The 19,273-nt window shown below is 40.7% G+C and overlaps 1 protein-coding gene across 1 annotated transcript; it reads left to right on the top strand.

Moving 5' to 3' along the window:
* The first annotated feature begins 5,832 nt into the window (after positions 1-5,832).
* Positions 5,833-19,041, top strand: ctnnb1 (catenin beta 1). Its single transcript, XM_015382524.1, has 17 exons — positions 5,833-6,038; positions 13,275-13,325; positions 13,537-13,764; positions 13,845-14,098; positions 14,179-14,417; positions 14,563-14,764; positions 14,860-15,004; positions 15,089-15,192; positions 15,301-15,435; positions 16,332-16,535; positions 16,662-16,820; positions 16,978-17,097; positions 17,230-17,380; positions 17,554-17,675; positions 17,761-17,821; positions 18,293-18,543; positions 18,802-19,041. The coding sequence occupies exons 2-16, from the start codon at positions 13,313-13,315 to the stop codon at positions 18,505-18,507; spliced, it is 2,352 nt and encodes a 783-aa protein (XP_015238010.1). The 5' UTR covers positions 5,833-6,038; positions 13,275-13,312; the 3' UTR covers positions 18,508-18,543; positions 18,802-19,041.
* Positions 19,042-19,273: the final 232 nt, after the last annotated feature.

The following is a 19,273-nucleotide window of genomic DNA, read 5'->3' as shown; positions in this document are numbered from 1 at the left end:
AAAGAAACCACACCCCTGCGGGCCTTGGCCGGTCTGTGTGTGCTTGCTGGTTTGCTCTCTCGGGATTTTGGGATTGACGTTGGCTTCGGTGCTTCAAAGCAGTGGCAACGGGAAACCAAACACAAATGTTTTAGAGTGAAATGCAAACAAAAAGTTCTAGAAAAGTCATGATATGCAGGTGCAAAATATATTCATAGAACTACATTGTACAGATTTGCACATCTAGGCCCACACAGTGAGAATTTTTTTTTTTGTACGTTTTGAAACTTGCAAGATCGATACAGATGAACATTTTATGGAGACTTGTGATCACAACAACACAATCGTATTTCAAATTTACTTGATTTTTTTTTTTGCAATAAAATATGAATGCGATCAGGTATTTTTTGATTGAATAAACACCAGATTAGGCATTAAAATTATTATGTTGTGATTTATGGTATTATTCTGTTTTATGCAACAACAAAACAATGAAATTATCTTTTTATTTAAAAAATGGAACATCCGTTTTCCTGCTTATTTACATTAATTGTTACACTCACAATAAAGATATATATATAATTTATTTTTTGGTACTTTAAAGTTCACACATAAAGAAAATATTATTAACGTACCTGCTGGGAAGTTTTTAAAATTTCTTTGCTTTTTGTTTAGAATACCTATAATACTACAGTTTTTGCTTTCTACCTTTTCTACAGTATAATTACCTGTTTTGTCAAGTAATAAGTCTGAGAACAGAGATGTGCCTTTGACCTAGCCGAATGCAGTATTAAAACGGTGTTACCTTAATGAGAGTGATGAGTGGCACTTCTTTAGTTTCACCACTATGACTGTCTGTGATTTCTTGTGAGCCGAAGGACGCTCCGGTCCCTCTGAAAGTATCTCTTGTCTCATTAAAATAGCTTGAAACTGTAGAGAGTGTGTAAAAGAAAATGTTTCTGTTCTAAAACTGTAACTTGATAAAACCTTTTATATACCTTCATACTGGTAAGCAGCCTATGGCTACTGCTTAGGGACAAAAACAGGTCTGCTTTAAAAGTTTGCCTTTAAATCTTAGTGTAATCACCTTTACATTAGCATGGACAGTCTAATGCCACAGATCATAGGCTGTTTCATTCAAGATGGTAGATGGTACTTATGCTTTTAAAATGTTTAGACAAACATGAAAAATGCTTTCTAATAGTTTTTTTTTTTTTCTGTGTCCTGTTTATTCTAATCAGCATTAATATGGGATTGTTCTCAGTATATAGGTAAATTGCAGGGAATTATGACAAGTTAATGCAACATGAATAGGAAGAGTATTACACTTTGTAATGAAAGTAAATTCATAAGGCTTTTCAGGCTGAAATGCATCAAAATATACTGGACAAATAGAGAGAAAGCAGAGTATTTATTTTTCAGTAAGATTATCGATGCGCTTGCTTTAATAAACAGTGTGCCGTGCCTATCTCTATCACTGCATTTCAGGTGCACAGACTCTGCAAACCCCTCGTCATGCCTGGGCGGAACATGAAACGGACCCTCCGGCTGGAAGAGCGAGTGCTGTGTGGGCTTCCTGAAGTGGTGCAGCACTGGGTCATCGGAGAGCCGCAGTGCCTGTTTGGGAACGGAGCAGCAATCTGTGTTATTTCAGCAACAGCCTGTTGGATGGAGGGCCCTTCCATGGGCATTATGGATTAATCTTTGGCAGGATCTCAGTTGGATCAGCCCAAAAATGGGATGTTTAACCTCACGTGTACCACAACTCCTGTGATAAAGCAGGATAGAGAGGATTGTGTGTGACCCACATTGGGACTGTGTTCTAAATGTATTACCTGTATTGACAGTTGAATGTATGCACTGCGGGTTGCATTATATAGTCTGCAAATCTGCAATGTTAATCCAGAGTAAAGGCCACCATTTTGACCTTCTGTATTATTATTGGTATAATTTTCAGATGTACCAATCAGTAGCCCAGAAATCAAAGTCACCTTTTTTTTCTCATTTTATTTGGCTCTGATTAGTTACTGGTGGGTTAATATACTAAAAAATCTTTTTTTTTTCACTCATTCATTAAGCCAAATTTGCCCTTTTTATGCTTTATAAACTCAGTGACCAATTGTATATTCTTCATTCTCATTGCTGAGTATTAAAAATCAGATAAAAGATAGTGGTACGTGTTTAATGGAGATAATAGTATTTATTCATTTTTTGTCTGATTAGCAGTCCCTATAAAAGATTCTGGCGAACAATTATTTTATCTGCTGTTATGTTCTGCAGTCCTTATAAAACAAAAAGAAAAAGTAGAATCTGTTAAAGTCCAATGTCAAAATTGTCTTGAGAAACCTATAAGACAATAGGAATTTGATCTACAGTTCATGAGAAGGCTTCATGTGTTTCATATCTCTGTTAAAATACAGTTTTAAATGTAAACTTGAACTTTATTTCAGGCATATCAAATATTTTATTTACAAAATAGGTGTGTGAAATGTGAGATATTTTTCAGCTGACACAAGGCCAAAAGTCAAGGATTCCCCATCTAGTGTCCAAAACAAACATTTCCTCAGTGTGGCCTCGTCAGAATCTCCTTCCTGAGCTGCTGTTACTGCTTTTAGTTTATGTGTCTCTGCAGCTTATTTTCTCCTTTTTATGTGTCATGGTCCTTAAACCAAAAAAAGGGAATCAGCAGGTCAGATTTCAAAGAAAACTGGAAATCAGAGTCAACCAGGAGAAGCTCTACAGTATCGGTGAGCCTTTAACCACTTTTAGTCATCAGGTTTCTTATTTCTCCACTCGGTCATTTATTGACAACTTTTTGAACTATGAGGCAGCATTTATTCATCCATCTTTTAATCAGTTTCTCTAATGAAAACAGGTTTTCAGCTAAAATCTCCCACTTTGGACCTCCCTTGTTTTAAATTGTTTATCATACAGGCCTAAGTGGAGAGTCGTCTTCCTGTTTGTTTTAACATCAGGGAGGTCTAAATATAAAAGCCAAGAACTACATCTACAAGCCTAGATTTACACAGTATATATTTTAATGATTTAATATGTTCTCTTGTCTTGTCAGAAACAAATTTAGCGTAAAAAGTAAAAAAAAATTTTAACAGACATTTTACTGAACAGTTGCACAGCAGCCTTTAAAGAATGTCACAGATTAGACATCAGAAGGAGTTTTCACTGAAAATCTGATTTTAACTCTGTACTCTTAATCCAGACTCAGTGGTCACGAGATTATGACCCGTGACAGTCTGGCTGTGATTAAACGGTAACTAAAGCTTAACTGCATGGTCACTCTCTCCTTGAATGAGAATATTACTAAAACATGTGTGTTCAGATTACATTCAGCGGATAATCAACAACCTACATTAATCATAAAAATAGTTTAAAAGCCCAGGCAACACTGAAATATGCTTCAGAGGGGCAGTTCTTTGTTTAAAATCCAGCATCAAACCTGAAACCTTGATCACAAAACCCAGTTATATAAACATCTGCAGGTTCTTAGAAACACTCTGTTTAGATTGTGTTTCAGCACTACAAAGGTAGGTATGTCTTTTCATGAAGGAGTTTACAAGTACTTGCTGCTTTACAGTGGTGCGCTCCCGAGAAGGTGAGGGCTTTAATGTGCAATTGCCATCTAACAAAAACATGATTATGTCAGACACTAGGTGTACCATTCTCTCTGTTCAAAGAGGTTTTGTGATCATATATTTTAATGCATTTTATCAAAGATTCCCTTTTTAGCTTCTGAACCCTCCAACAAATGCTGTAGTGTTTGATATTCAGAATACGTAGAGGAAAGATTGGATTTTCTGCGTTTTTAGAGGAACATGCAGATCGGGAGACCTCTGATCACAAGCCCATAACCTGACAAATAATTACAAAAGCTCCCCACTGATTTATGTTTGATTCTGTAATTAAAATAAGTGAATAAGAAATCACCCTGTTTCCCTATACTGACTCATAGATTCATGATTTGTTGCTGTTCTGCTTGTGCAATTGTGCTCCTGACAGTCACATGACCCGTGTGAACTCATTTTTGACTTTAAAACCTCTTGGCTCGGTGTTTACCCGAGTGACAGCAGTAATTCTCAGCGTGGTTTGAAAGCAATTCAAAAATGCAGTCAATCATGTTGCAACCTCATGACACAGGGTGGAGTCATGTTGCTGATGGGCTTGATGCGTTGCTGTGACGCTTAAGTGAGAGGGCAGTTAAATTAAGTGTTTCAGAGAGAGTTAGGCCTTCAGAGCTCTATTCCACCAGTGCATGGCAAATATAGGTTAATGAGGTGGGGTGTAGGCCCAGGACAGGATGATGCCCTACCTTTGTTTACAGGTGACATTGCAACGTATTGCATATTAGCGGACTTCATCAGCTCTACACCTTTTATTGCAGCAATTAAGAGATCAACACTAACGATGGGACTTGCAATGCATACTGAAATTTTATATGAGAGCCTTTTTCCTAACTCTATTAACACTGAACCACATAGAAAGTCATCTGAAAATGAAAAGCTCTGATCTCAAAACAAAAGGGAGATCACACTATTTGCTTAGAGGACCACATCTATGCTCACTAATAGGTTTCATTGGCTCAATCTGTTTTCCAGTGGAGTTGGGGAACAGGTCTGTTTTAAATCTGATGCCAGGATGGTTTTTGAAGATAACTCTGAAAGGTTTGATCATTTCATACACCAGTTTTTGCTAATTGCCAAAAACCACTCAAATGCCATAATTTACTCCAATAATTGCTCAATTTATTAAGTATTATCCTTGACAAATCCAATCTGGATTGATTCTGTTGTGTGGTGTTTTGGTAAGCATCAACTCTCAGGCAGCTCAGACAAGCACAGACTTAAGTTTTACTCTGATGCAGGTAATCCACACATGAAAGCTGCTCAGACCTGCTAAACTACTTGGTAAATCGCCTGCAGACATAATCTGAATGCTTTATTTTTCCAATGGAACAAGTTGTGAGAAAAACAAAAGCTGCTTCTGAATGTCACGGACATTTTACTAGCTGACTATTGAATTTCTTTAGTGAGTGTATCACCAACAACTTAACTAATCATTAACTAACCAATTTTTCTGAGTGTATTTTATCTCTTTGTGAATGAGTTTTGTGATGCTCTCTGGTCAGGAACATATTTTAAAGTCCAGCAGAACATTTAGTATCTTTCTATGGTGGCGGTTAACAAAGTTAGGGTTTGGGTGTAAGGTTTAAATAATATAATCAGTAAAATATATGTATGCAATGAATATAATAAATAAAGTGTTTTAACTTGGCTGCTGATGCTGTCTGTGTTGTCATTACACCACAATGTCACTGACCTTCAATGATTGTACTTAACAGATAGTCCCCAATCCCTTCTACTGTTTGAACAGTTTGTGAACTTCTCTGAAACATTTAGGTTTAAGCTATTTATGGTCTCTTTTAAACCCAGATGTTGTGGACTTGTGCAAAACAAAACTGTTTATTATCCAATTTCTTGAATTTAGAAAAATGGTAGATAAAATACATTAGCAATGAGTAGTAGTTAAAGTCTAATTTTGCAACCTTTGCATTTTATTATACAAATTTGAACGAACCAAGATAACTCCAGCAAAGCAGATCGGGTTTCTTATTTTGGGAGCTGGAACTTCATTTCATTGTGTATTCATACTCCACTCGTACCTTTGCATTTACCATAAAATTTGGCATTTATTCAACCCAAAAAATATATTATTGTGATGGAAACATGTATGTGGAACTTAGCCAGCGATGCTGGAATATGAATACGATTTGTGAATTTAGTTTCTATTTTATGAAACAGCACGGCAGGATATGGGTAAAGTGTGGGTGTTCTTCGGTCTATATAACTCCGCCGCCATCTTACATTTCCCAGTCTCTACTGCTCTGGCTTCATCAGTATTGGTGCGCTGCTGCTGCTGCCTGAGAGGGAGTGGATGAGGGCTCCCTGCTGACGCTGCTCTGCACATTTTCCTCCACTTTTTCCTTTTCCAGGTGGTTTTTTTTACTCTTCGGAACCCAGGGGGACGGATTTTTCTTATTGACAAGGGTAGGCTTCAACATTCAGAACTATCGGCTTTCCTTATTTTTTTTTTTCTCGTTTTCTTTCCCCGACTCCGTGGACTGAAGACGGTGGTTGTGTGTTGGCTGAGTGTGTGTGTGTATGTGCGCGCGCGCTGGCCGACCGGCCGGGGATGGAGCTGCGGCAGCCCGAGAGTCAGCTGCTTTTCACGGCAGATATTTTGGGGATGTTCCAGCCACCGCCTATTTGGCTAAAATCTCATTAAAAAAAAAAGTTTTTTTTTTCGACGGAACGTCTGTAACGGATGTATTAAACTGTTTCTCAGCCAATGCTTAGACATCTTTGGATTAAGTCGCTTTACACCATCGGGAGTAAACCTCGGAGGTTTTCTTCGAGTTGGTAATGTTAGTAAACGTTAGCCTGTTAGCTTACTAACCATTGGCCACATTCCTCCATTGTGACTCATGTTTGGGCTTCTTTAGTTTCGCCTCAGTTTTTTAGCAGCTGTTAATTTGTTGAACAAAACTCCATGAGATGGAATAATACACGTAACTTTTATGGGAACGATATTATCGATATATATGCTAAATTATAAGTTGTGTTAAAGTCAACGCAGTCGTGTTTTATTAAAGTTGGGAGTTGGTTTACGGGGCGTTCACGGTGTGTAGGATATATACCTCCGCTCTAAGAAAGTTTTTATAGTTTATTTATTTTTAGTCTGGGATCAGCGTGTTTTTTTTTTCCTCTCGTCCTTTTAAACAAAGACCGACAAAATTCCTCCAAGTCGATGTGCTTCGGTAGGAAGGCGAGGAGGAGCCTGGGAGTGAAATCTGAGCCGCTGGGGCAGCTGCGGCGGGGGGCATTGTTCGGGGGTGTATCGCTGATGTTTTGGTTTTAAAATAATAAGAAAAAAGTCCAGTGAATGGATGCTGTGCTGGTTTAGTTCCTTTATCAGTCATTTCCTGCTTTTGCAATTTCACCCATTCCTTGGCTTCCAGACTCGGGGTCTAAATGGAGCTGTCTGCCCCAGGACTTTTCGCACCTATCGTGCCTCCTTTCGTAGCCACCAGGGGACGTTTCGTACCTGCTCCGACTTCCATTTAGAATAACTTTATATGCTTTAATAGAGGTCTTCACTTGAGGAATAAAATTGTGAGTCCGATACTTATCTACCAGCAGAATGGATCATATTTAGGAAGAAACTGATCAGAACAAAACTGAAAATGAAAAGTGTTCTAAAAAAAAAGAGGAAATAATAAAAATAGCTTCTTTAAAAGATTAATTAGAAAGCTGAATTAAATGTTTGAAGTAATGTAAAATGATGTCAGATGTATTTGTTTTAGAGGTGTGAAATGAAGGTGTTAAATAAGAAAGTATATGTCTGAAATGGCTATGCAATGTGGACCTTTTTCTACATTCCTTTGTTTTTTTTTTTTTTTTGTCTTATTTTTTTGTACTTGTAAACTATTTTGATAATTTTCTGGTGAGCTATCTTGCTTTGCACAGTCCTGTAGGGATGAAACCTCTTTCATTATCACTGGCCCCATCAGTTTTAGGGTCAGGGTTGAGCTGTATGGGTGATGGTTTAGCTAAATGTCACGGTTTGACAGAAATTATGTATATACATTTTTTCTCTCTCCTGTTCCTGAATTATTTTTTATTTTTATTTTTTACAATTGAGGGCAGTGATAACAGATACTCCTGCACAGAAGGATTCTAAGCAGCTTTCTTATAATCCACTAAAGTTAACTCATTATTTGGATTCCTTGTTGAACTATTGTAACTAAGCTGAGACTCCAGCTTTACAGATGACCCTTCCACTGTCCTGTTTTATAAAATCTCCCTAGAATAACCTTTTTTTGGTGCGTTTGTGCGGCTCATCAGAAAAATCCCCGAACAAGTTGCATAATGGAATAAAAAGCCGACTAACTGTGCTATCTCTCTGCTTCCTTTTTTCTGATGATGTGCAGAAATTCTTCAGACGGAAACGTAGGTGGTATGTTTTGAGATGATCCACGTTTCCAGTGGTCTTGTCATCACCGGAACAACGTCTGGTTTCCTGTTTCCTCTTTTACTGAACATCGTCTAGACTCAGACGGTAATCAGTATTTACCACATAGTTCAAGACTTTCGAGGCATAAATGGAGATGAAGTAAAGCAAGAAATGGGGGGTTTTGGCATGTGTGTGAACCTGATTGGAAGTCTTAGTTTTTCCGTTTGAAAGTCCAGTTGGTATGTGTCCTGTAGACAGAGCTATGCAGCATTCTGCAGTTGAGACAGAAAATAAGCCTCTGCAGCGGCTGCAGGCATTTGGTTCATTGTGGTGTTTGGCACCCAGTAGAGCACTGCTGACCCTGCACTTTAGCCTGCTAAGCCCGTGGCTGCTGCTTTTTCTCACTGCTTTTGCCAGTAATGGGGTTACTTTTGCTTATTTACTCATGCGGATGTATTGACTGCATGTATTTTATTTTATTTTTCTGGAAGAAAGTGAAATAAGCAGTTTGATCTAGCTTACTTGACCTGATCTCAAATTTAGTTTGCTTAAAATGTAGTATACTTTTTTTTTTTTCATGGAAAAATCTTTTTTTTTTTTTTTTTGCGCATGCCATACAAAATGTTGTAAAATTTAGCCACAAATGTCTGCAGGCCAAATGGACACAGATGTAATTTTGCCTGGGGGTAATTTACCCAAGGCTGACTCGAACGCGTGTTCTGCTTTTAAATGTTGTAGAAATGAATTTCAGGATTTCTTTACATGAAGCTTTGGGTCTGGTTACTGACTTTTCTCTACCTACTAGTTTAGATTACAGAAAACTCAATCCTTTGTCATTTTATTTTAATTTTTTTTTCTTACATCATACATGGAGCTTTTGCTCAGCAGTCCAGCAGTTCATCTGCAGTGTATTAGGTACAACATTAAGTTTGGTTGTTGCAAACATGTTTGAGCTCCATCTGTGCTGCAGCCGTATGTAGTGTTATTTAACCTCACTTAGTGCAGTTACAGTACCCTTAATTTTTCCATGGCATGCATAGGTTATAGTGTCACAGTTAAAACTGATCAGTGATGGCTGTTAAATGGAGCATTTAGAGAACAGCTAAAGGAGATGTTTCTGTTTACCTCACTGCACAGGGCATCCCTCTGGTGGCTGCTGTGTCAGGCATCTGGTTTTAATCATCTGGCTTTTAACTGCACCAGGCTCCACTCTACGTATTGGATTTCACACATGGTTCAAAGAAAGCCGTCGTTCAGATTTTGTGGCTGGGCTGCTGGCTCTATGGTAAGAAGTCCCGCAGTAACAAGTTTGCCATTCAGTTTAGTGTTCGACTTAGCTTTTCGTCTCTGTTGGATGCCAGAATTTTCTCTTTGCTCATTTATGAAAAGGAAACTGGCTTCTCAAAGCCAGATGAAAAGAACCGGTTAACCACCAGTGTGAATCATAAATGATCCCACTGTGTACTTTGATTGTATGTTTGATTTGTATCCAAGCATGTATGAGACATGTGGCTCTCGTTAGGACGGTGTTGGGTTATACGAGGGCAGGCCAGTCGTGCTGGAGGGATGGCGTGTGAACAGCAAATTTGGGCTGGTACATTCATGGTTGGTAACAGCAGCTGTCTGGGAGCAGGATTCAAGATGAGGTTTAAATCACTGCTAAGCTACAGTGATGTCGTCATTTAGGATGATTGTTTGCTGAAATAAGTCATAAACTTATATGGCTCATAACCATAAACTCATTCATAGATGCCAACAATCATACAATCCCAACTGTTTTGTTTCCTTATTTTCTGTTATTTGTGATTTACTTTTTGGAGAATAAAGTAACATTCTCCAATGAAAACATCTTGGTATTAAAGAGTTCAGACAGAAGTGTAACAGAAGTGTTTTTACTCAGTACAGCCTTTTAACTATAGCTTGAATTTTAAAATGGTGTTTTCAATGAGTCCTTCCGTTACTTTCTGTGTTAATATTAGATAAAAACATTGTGCCATTCTTCTAGTCAGAACAACCAACAGTGCATCAACTGGGGAGCTGTAATAATTAAGTTGATTTTCTGACTTAACTGCAGTTTATTTTTTACATATATATATTTTTTTTAGCTCTAGTGTACCTTGACCTCAGTAATGACCTGGTCCAGCAGGAGTATTTCTATTTCAATAAACTCACAAAGAGCTTCTCTGTTTGACAAGTTTCTCCATGTGGAGTACTAGCTTCTAGCTTCATTAGGTAGAACAGAACTAGAAGCATCTAGTCAGCCTTTAGGTGGAGCAGCATATCCAGCTTTAACGATGGTTCTTAGTGTCTTTTTTTCTTTTGATTTTGTTCTTTTATAAAGCAGTGACCAGACTTGGTTATTTGCAGTAAGTTTGTTGGTGTTTTTTTTTTATTTTTTTTGTTGGTGTTTTTTTTTAGATGAGAGACTCCGTGTCAGAAGGGGGAAGCTAAAACAGTTTGTTGCTGTTTGTTTTGCATCTACATCAATGCTGTTCTGTTATAAAGCAAAATCTATTTGCAACGTATTCCAGCATCAGAGCAATGGCAACTTTGAAATGTAATAGTCTGTTTGCTCAGAGTTCCAGGGTGGATTAGGGGCTGCTGGCATTCATTGTTTGTTCCAGGGGCAGATGACTGCTGTTGATTTTAAATATGATAAAATCCAATCACACCTAAATTGTTAAGATGTTGCATATTAAGTAGAGATGGGGCGTACACTGCAAGGCAAAGCAAGGTTGTTTTTTTCTCAGTAACCCAGTGTGCATCACCTCCAGAGCAGAAATGTGTCTTTAAACTTGCAATACAGTCTCTAACGTAGCTTTGTTTTTAAATGGTAAATACGAGGTTCAAGGCAAAGAAAAGGCATCAGTGAATGTTCCAGGTCGGCACCTCAGCTGCATTCGATCTCTGCCCAAATTATTTATTGGTGTATGGGTAAGACCTGGCACTCACCTGCAGCAGCAGTTAAGAGAGAGAGGCGGGGTTCATCCTGGACACAAACACACCCACCCTCACTGCCACCTTGGGGCAGCTTAGAAATAAAGGTTGTGTTTAGTGAACGTGGGACTAAAATAGTGTGTCCATTGCAGGATGTCCTTTGGGCCATCAAGAGCCTCAAAACAATCTGTCCCCTTCTGAGGGAGAGAAGGACGGGATAAATTGTAGACCCCAAAAAACCTCAGTTTCCTGGAAAATGCATGTGGTGAAGCAGAGAGTGGTTGATTGTTCTGTAGTGTGTGAAGCAGAGCTGGCTCTTTCCTGGGGTGAATATCTTGGCATTTCTGACATGAAACAACTGGGAATGTATGTTTGTAGGGATGAAAATCTATTAGTGTTTATATTTCCTTTAGTTAAAATCTGTGGGTTTGTTTTCAGGGACGGGCTCCTGTGCTTAATCTGGGAGCTGGATTTTATCTTTCGAGGTTGTTGTTGAACCTGAGTCCTTGAGATGAATTTGTTTAGTTTGGGCAGTTTTTCATTTTTTTCTATTTTTATAAGTCATTGTTATTAATATTGCATCTTGTAAATCTTTCCCTTAAAGCCTCTTCCAAGGGAAAGTAAAACCTCATCCATTGTCATTTGGTTAATTGCTGGTATGGGAATCTTCCAACTGTTGGTGTTCTCCAATAATCACTCATCTTCTCTGTGACTGTATTTGGTATTGTTTTAGAAGTAGTATCAGATATAGTCTAGCACTAATTCTCACATTTATGAGATGAACTAACAAGGAAACCTCTCCAACATGCCACTAGTTTCTAAATATTAAATGTTTTCTTTTGGAAGTGTTTTGGAAATTGTGGCCTAGTTGGCAAACATGTTAAAGTTGCCTAAAATATTTAAATAACTAGAAACTTAAAAGTTAATTTCTTGAAAGTGTGTGCATTGCCTTAGTTATCTTTGTGCAAACCCGTGTTTTAACCTGACATCAAATGTCTTTGGCACAGTGGGTCCAAACTCCTCTGGTCCACAGCCTTGACTGTCGGGACACAACCTTGTACAGTTAGCGCTATTTAGCCAAATAAACAAGAGCAGCACCATTTTAGCTCCACTCTTACTCAGATCTGGGCTCTTCAGAGATTCCTGTCTAAAATAAAAGCAATTCTATCTGCAAAGCTGGCAGAAAGCAGACCTTAAACACTCCAGCATATGTAACAACTGGATTTATACACCATTGATCAAAGCTGGTGTTTCATTTTCCATTTACCCAGTGGCAAACATAATGCTGAACATTTCTTAATATAACACTTAATATAGAAATGTAAAGCATTAGATTATTGATCTGTATTGCAGTACGTCCCACAGGGTTTCTGTTCTGCAACTAGATAGCTTTCAACTGTGATGATCTCAACTCCAGATGGGAACCTCAACTTCAAACACAGCTTTGGTCTTTTATGAACCATACTGAGGACGTGACCCTGACTGGTATGCTGGTGGTGAAAGATGCAAAAAACATGGAAACTCGGTTTATTTCCATTCTTTTTCTGATTAGTTTTATTTATTTTTTTACCAGGGTAGATGTTTACTGTGGGAATTGTATAGTTTGTTACATTCCTTGTGTCATCGATGGGTTAAAATTTTTTGTTTAATTCTCCCTGCAGCCTCCTTAGTTATAGATGATCTAACTAGTATGCTGTAATGGGAATGGATTCATTTCCAATTTGCTGTAAAATTTTTCACATAAAGGGAAATGAGAGCATATGGTTTTTATGGGAATAAACCGTTTTCTGTTTTCCAGAGACCTTTGTAGTCATTTTTATCCCAACTTTTGTTTCTGTCATAACATTTATCTTTCAGTATGATTTGAAAAGGGCCTTTTTTTTTCAGTTTACCCCCCCTTCCACCTAAATTAATCCCTTTTGCTTGCCCTACCTCTGCTGCTATTGCCAGTATTTACTTTCCAGCAGTGTGTGGTTTCAGCTTCAAAGCCAGCTCAGGAATGCGAGCGCCCTCCTCCCTCCCTTTGCCTCCCTTCTCCACCCAGGGCTGCACTTCCCTCGCCATTTCTCACAGAGATCGCTGCTAGCTGCTTCACTTAATGGAGGCTTTTGTGTGCGAGCTGTGACTGTTTGCATATCTGTCTGAAATGGGAAGAGGAAACCAAGGAAAGGGAGGAGGCAGAGAAGGAAAGAAAACACTAGAAAGTCACGTCTGGGCCATTTCCTTTTTCAACTAATTGTTAATTTCAGCTGCTCCTCTTTGATCTGTGAGCGATGTTGTGAGGTTAAGATAAGTTTAAAAAACAAAACTTGACTTTTTTTTTCCCTCTGCAGATCAGGAAGCTGTGTTGGGTGTGGTTTGAGAAAGGAACATGGCTTCCCAAGGTGAGTTGTTTAGGGGAGCATTTATTTAGGTGTCTGTGTCACTGTTGTATTAGGCATGTTTTTCTAAAATAATTAATTAAATTTGAAAGTTTGACTTGATCTAACACCGGTAGTTATTTATGTTACAAACATTACTATTTGGCTGTATTTATTCACCACTGAAAGGCGGCACAGAATAGTTTTTGATCTGGTTGGATTTCCTTCTTCTCAGCTGATCTGATGGAGCTGGATATGGCCATGGAGCCAGACCGCAAGGCAGCCGTCAGTCACTGGCAGCAGCAGTCCTACCTGGATTCAGGGATCCATTCAGGAGCTACCACAACTGCTCCCTCTCTCAGCGGGAAAGGCAATCCAGAGGAAGATGACCTCGACAGCAACCAGGTCATGTATGACTGGGAGCAAAGCTTCAACCAGAACTTCTCCCAGGAGCAAGTTCAAGGTATGTTAAAACTCTGAAGGATGAAGGTGGGGGGGTTAAAGTCACAGCGGACTGGTTAAACATGGCGTCTCTTGTTTCAGACTTGGATGGTCAGTATGCCATGACTCGGGCTCAGCGGGTGCGTGCAGCCATGTTCCCAGAGACCCTTGAGGAGGGCATGCAGATCCCCTCCACGCAGTACGACGCCACAAACCCCACCAACGTCCAAAGGCTGGCAGAGCCATCACAGATGCTGAAGCATGCCGTGGTCAATCTGATCAACTACCAAGATGACGCTGAGCTCGCAACCAGAGCCATACCAGAACTCACCAAACTGCTCAACGATGAGGACCAGGTAGAAGCTGTTACCAAGGTTCTAGTTGGTTTTTCTTCTTCTTATTTGTCAAAGTTTAATTTTCCTCTCCTTTCATTCAGGTGGTTGTTAACAAAGCAGCGGTGATGGTCCACCAGCTTTCAAAGAAAGAAGCTTCTCGTCATGCCATCATGCGCTCCCCTCAGATGGTCTCTGCGATCGTCAGGACCATGCAGAACACGAACGACGTGGAGACCGCTCGCTGCACAGCAGGGACTCTGCACAACCTGTCCCACCACAGAGAGGGGCTGCTGGCCATCTTCAAGTCTGGAGGAATACCTGCTCTGGTTAAGATGCTGGGGTAAGGGGAGCAGGGATGGAGCTGTTTTATGGAATTGAAATCTACATTAAGTTTTGGCAGATCTACTTTGCATAGGTCTATATGATAAATATGCAATGTGGTAATGAGTAAAGGCTGGGTGACCTAACCACGTTGTCCTCAACAGTTCACCGGTGGATTCAGTCCTGTTCTACGCTATCACCACCCTCCACAACCTACTGCTGCACCAAGAAGGAGCCAAGATGGCTGTCCGTTTAGCCGGCGGTCTTCAGAAAATGGTGGCTCTGCTCAGCAAAACCAACGTTAAATTCCTGGCCATCACCACTGACTGTCTGCAGATACTGGCCTATGGAAACCAGGAAAGCAAGGTGAGGATGGAGCAGAGCAACATGCTTAGGTTTCAACGAGTCCGCTGGACATTAAGGCGCTTTAGGTCCCTAATCGGTTTGGTTTCTTTGTTTAGTTGATTATTCTGGCGAGTGGGGGTCCTCAAGCACTGGTCAACATCATGAGGACCTACACTTATGAGAAGCTCCTGTGGACCACGAGCCGTGTCCTTAAAGTGCTGTCGGTGTGCTCCAGTAACAAACCTGCCATAGTTGAAGCTGGTATGTTTCCTAAACCCTAAAATTGTCCACACATCGTTTCCAGCTGCAGCTCGTTCCTTCTAACGGTTAAACCTGTCTGTTTAGGAGGTATGCAGGCTCTGGGTCTCCACCTGACAGATCCCAGCCAGAGACTGGTCCAGAACTGCCTCTGGACCCTCAGGAACTTATCAGATGCTGCCACCAAACAGGTGAGGTCACTCAGGATTTATTAGATTTACATTCATTACATAGAATTCTTTATTCTTCTTCCACCTGAAGTTCAGACCAGTTCAATGCATCTTCTGTTTGCTTTCCAGGAGGGAATGGAAGGTCTGCTGGGAACTCTGGTTCAGCTGCTTGGCAGTGACGACATCAATGTGGTGACCTGTGCTGCGGGGATCCTGTCTAATCTCACCTGTAATAACTACAAGAACAAAATGATGGTCTGCCAGGTGAGGTTTACCCCCCTGATAAGTGATTGGCTGCAGTTAATTTAGGAGAAAACTTAAATATTCTATTTCACATCTATAATTTATTTTAAAATGTTTACAATCTCCTCTCACAATCTGAAAATCGGGTGTAAATAAAAAATGTTTTGCCAAAGACAAAATAATTTAAAAGAATATGGAACAAAATGGACACAGGGAACCAAAATCAGTGATGTCCTTCATTGTTTTTATGCAGAGCATGATTCCAGTCAATTATTTTGAAAAAACAAAACAAACATTTTTGTAATTATGGATCATGATACTATTAAAAACCAGTAGTTTTTTGTATAATGTGTTTTATCATGAACAATGTTTAAATCCCTGCTTGTTGTCTTAGTTTGAGGTAAAATAAAAATATTAACCTGCTAAGAGGAGAGGCTGCAATTACAAGAAAATTATGCTGATAGTTACTTTAGTGCAATAAAATCCTCCAAGATGAGCCGGAGTATCATGTTATGATAATGAAAGGATGGAAATATTGAGACAAATGAGCCTCTAATCCCTTCAGGAAAACGAGGAGGAAACGGAGCGCAGGATCACTGTATTCCAACATGGATGCAGTGAACCGGCTAAACAAATTCAGTCTGAGAGGAAGAGATGAGATAAAGAGATCTCATTACATTAAAATATGATTGTTTCAACATTTCTTTAACTTAATTTGATAAAATCCTCTTCCTTGACTTGTTGAGTGAAAAGCTTTACCATGAATGTGTTTTATTTTGATACTAAAAAAACCCCACTTAATTCCTGACAAAGTAACTTAAACTCTTAGTAAATCTGTGTACCAACAGTCCAGACGTCAACTCTCTCTAAAAGGGGAATATGAGGGTAGGAACCTAAATTGTTTGTTGCTCTTGCAGGTTGGGGGTATTGAGGCGTTGGTGCGCACGGTTCTTCGGGCTGGAGACAGAGAAGACATCACAGAGCCAGCTATCTGCGCCCTGCGCCATCTCACATCCCGGCATCAGGACGCAGAGATGGCCCAGAACGCTGTCCGGCTGCACTACGGCCTGCCTGTGGTGGTCAAGTTACTGCATCCACCTTCTCATTGGCCCCTCATCAAGGTACCTGGTGCTGAGGAGGGTCCTCTGGATTAAGGATCTCTTCTGTCTTTGCTTTAATGCTAAATGATAAGTAAGCCACGCCCAGTTGAAGCAGAACTATTCAAACTTCCTGTTCTCTCCTATCAGGCTACAGTTGGTCTGATCCGTAACCTGGCCCTGTGCCCTGCCAACCACGCCCCGTTGAGGGAGCACGGGGCCATCCCCAGACTGGTCCAGCTGCTGGTCAGAGCCCACCAAGACACACAGAGACGCACCAGCATGGGAGGCACACAGCAGCAGTTTGTGGTAAGCTCACCATGTCCTCTGAAAGTAGGCTTGGTCTCAGAATGGGGATATACTGCACGCTCTTATAGAGGTCATTAGAGCTGGAAAGGCGACCTGTGGAGGGGGGGTGAATTGGAAAGACGAACAGCCAGTCCTCAGCTCAAGTGTTTGTTTTCAGGAGGGAGTCCGTATGGAGGAGATAGTGGAGGGCTGCACAGGAGCGCTTCATATCCTGGCCAGAGATCTCCACAACAGAGTGGTCATCAGAGGTCTTAACACCATTCCACTGTTCGTTCAGGTATGTCCTCAGCTTTACTCGCCGTGTTCACCTGTTAGGTTTTCAGCTCCACCTCTCTAAAGCTCGACTTCAACTACAAGATGTGTAATAATAAAAGTAGATATTTAACCGTAAGTTTCCCGCTGTGTTCAGCTGCTGTATTCTCCGATCGAGAACATCCAGCGTGTAGCAGCAGGCGTCCTCTGTGAGCTGGCTCAGGACAAAGAGGTGGCAGAGGCCATCGAGGCAGAGGGAGCCAGCGCTCCTCTCACAGAGCTGCTGCACAGCCGTAATGAGGGAGTTGGTAAGTACAAGGCAACGCTTTATTACTTATTTATACATAATGTATTTTGAATTTTAGATTTGTTAAAAACAGACCCTTAGGAACAATTTCATTCATTTTAACTACAGCAGCTATTTTCTGTTTGAGGAGTGATAAATATAAAACCTGATCCAAACACCATTTCCTTTCCCCAGCAACATATGCAGCAGCAGTTTTGTTCCGTATGTCGGAGGACAAACCTCAAGACTACAAGAAGCGCCTGTCGGTAGAACTCACCAGCTCACTGTTCAGGACAGAAGCCATGTCCTGGAACGAGGTATGATGCATTTCTGTTCTGGCCACGTCTTTATAGTGATGCTGGTGGAGCAAAAGATTAAAGTATTAAAACTCCTCCCCTACAGACTGGAGACCTGGGTTTGGACATCGGAGCACAGGGAGAGCCTCTGGGCTACAGGCAAGATGGTGAGTCTAACAGCTTTCTGCTCCTGATCCCTTTAGTTGCAAACATTTCCAGCAGGATCGTCTGAGCTGGGCTCTTCTATGGTCTCTATAAAGCAGTCGGGTTGCATATCTCTAAGGACTTGTACGAACAGAAAAAAAATGTTTCCAGTTTTAATACCTGGACCATCCTACTGATTTAGTGATCAGTAGGTCAGAGGGATTTTTATTTGCGTTCCTCATTCTTCCAACAAAGATGGCTTCCAAACAAGTTGAATGTTCGATCGTATTCACCATCCCGCCACTGCTGCACAATTTGAACTTTTTGGCCGACTCCCCCATGAAAACGGAGCCGAGCGGTGATGGCGTGTGCTGTGTTGCTGTGCTGTGTTACATTTGATCATACTACTGTGTGACTGTGTGGTTTTTAACAAGCTTCTAACAGCAGCTTTGCTTCCCCTGCTTCTCCCTCCCTCCCACCTCCTGCCTCCCCAGACCCAAGTTACCGTCCCTTCCACTCTGGGGGATATGCAGGGGACACCATGGGCTTGGAGCCCATGATGGATCATGATCTGGGTGGAGGTCACCACCCAGGCCAGGACTACCCACCTGTAGAAGGGCTTCCTGACCTGGGACACGCCCCTGAGCTGATAGAGGGCCTCCCGCCTGGCGACTCAAACCAACTGGCCTGGTTTGATACCGACTTGTAAATACCGAGACCGACATTACACTACACTTTTTACTAGGTAAGACCCACTTCTTATCCCACTTTGTAGCCTTCTTCAAGACTCCTTAGCAAAGATGTGATGTGGAAGCACAGTGGGGAGTGTCCCAGATAAATGGTAGGAGGAGGAGGAGCCTCATTTTGGCTGTTGCATGTCCAGACGGCTCCTGTTCTGAAGCTGTGTGATGTGGTGTTTGATCTCTGTGTGTGGTCCTTCACCAGCACCGCTGCCGTCTTCTTGCTTTCTTCCCCTCCAACTTCTTTTTCTTTTCTCTTCCAGCTGTATCATGTGATCTGGATGAACCTGCATCGTGATTCGCCCATATGGAGGAGGCGGGGTTTCAGAAAGTGCCTGAAGATGACTCAACAACAGCAAGCATATTCCTGTCTACAGGAGCTCCATTGGGACAAAGTAGATTTTAGTGCGGTTCAGTTCTGGTCTCTCAGCCTCATTGAAGACTGACTTTAATCCTGACGCAAAACATTTTGATCTCATACGCATTTTTTTTTTTTTTCTTCCCAAAAACCCTTTTTATGCGTTTTTATTTTTCATTTTTACTACCTTTGTTTGTTTTACTTTTTTATTCTGTTATAGGTCTGTAATGGTACAAACTGAACTGAGCTTGCATTTTTCTGCATCATGATACTCACTTTTATTTTCTAGTCCCTTGTATTTTAAATCTGTGTTTTTATTTTTAAGTGGTGATGCTTCGTCCAAAAGAACTGGACGAGCTTTTAAATGGTGTCCAAAC

The sequence above is a fragment of the Cyprinodon variegatus genome, unplaced genomic scaffold (assembly GCF_000732505.1).
Source record: "Cyprinodon variegatus isolate N-32 unplaced genomic scaffold, C_variegatus-1.0 Scaffold258, whole genome shotgun sequence".
Taxonomy (NCBI): domain Eukaryota; kingdom Metazoa; phylum Chordata; class Actinopteri; order Cyprinodontiformes; family Cyprinodontidae; genus Cyprinodon; species Cyprinodon variegatus.
The sequence above is the reverse complement of the archived record's forward strand: the minus strand, read 5'-3'. Positions and strand labels throughout refer to the sequence as shown.

Coding starts and splice junctions, on each gene's coding strand:
- ctnnb1 (XM_015382524.1), top strand. Junction 14,099..14,178: donor TGCTCAACGATGAGGACCAG/GTAGAAGCTGTT, acceptor CCTTTCATTCAG/GTGGTTGTTAACAAAGCAGC. Junction 15,436..16,331: donor ACAAAATGATGGTCTGCCAG/GTGAGGTTTACC, acceptor TTGCTCTTGCAG/GTTGGGGGTATTGAGGCGTT.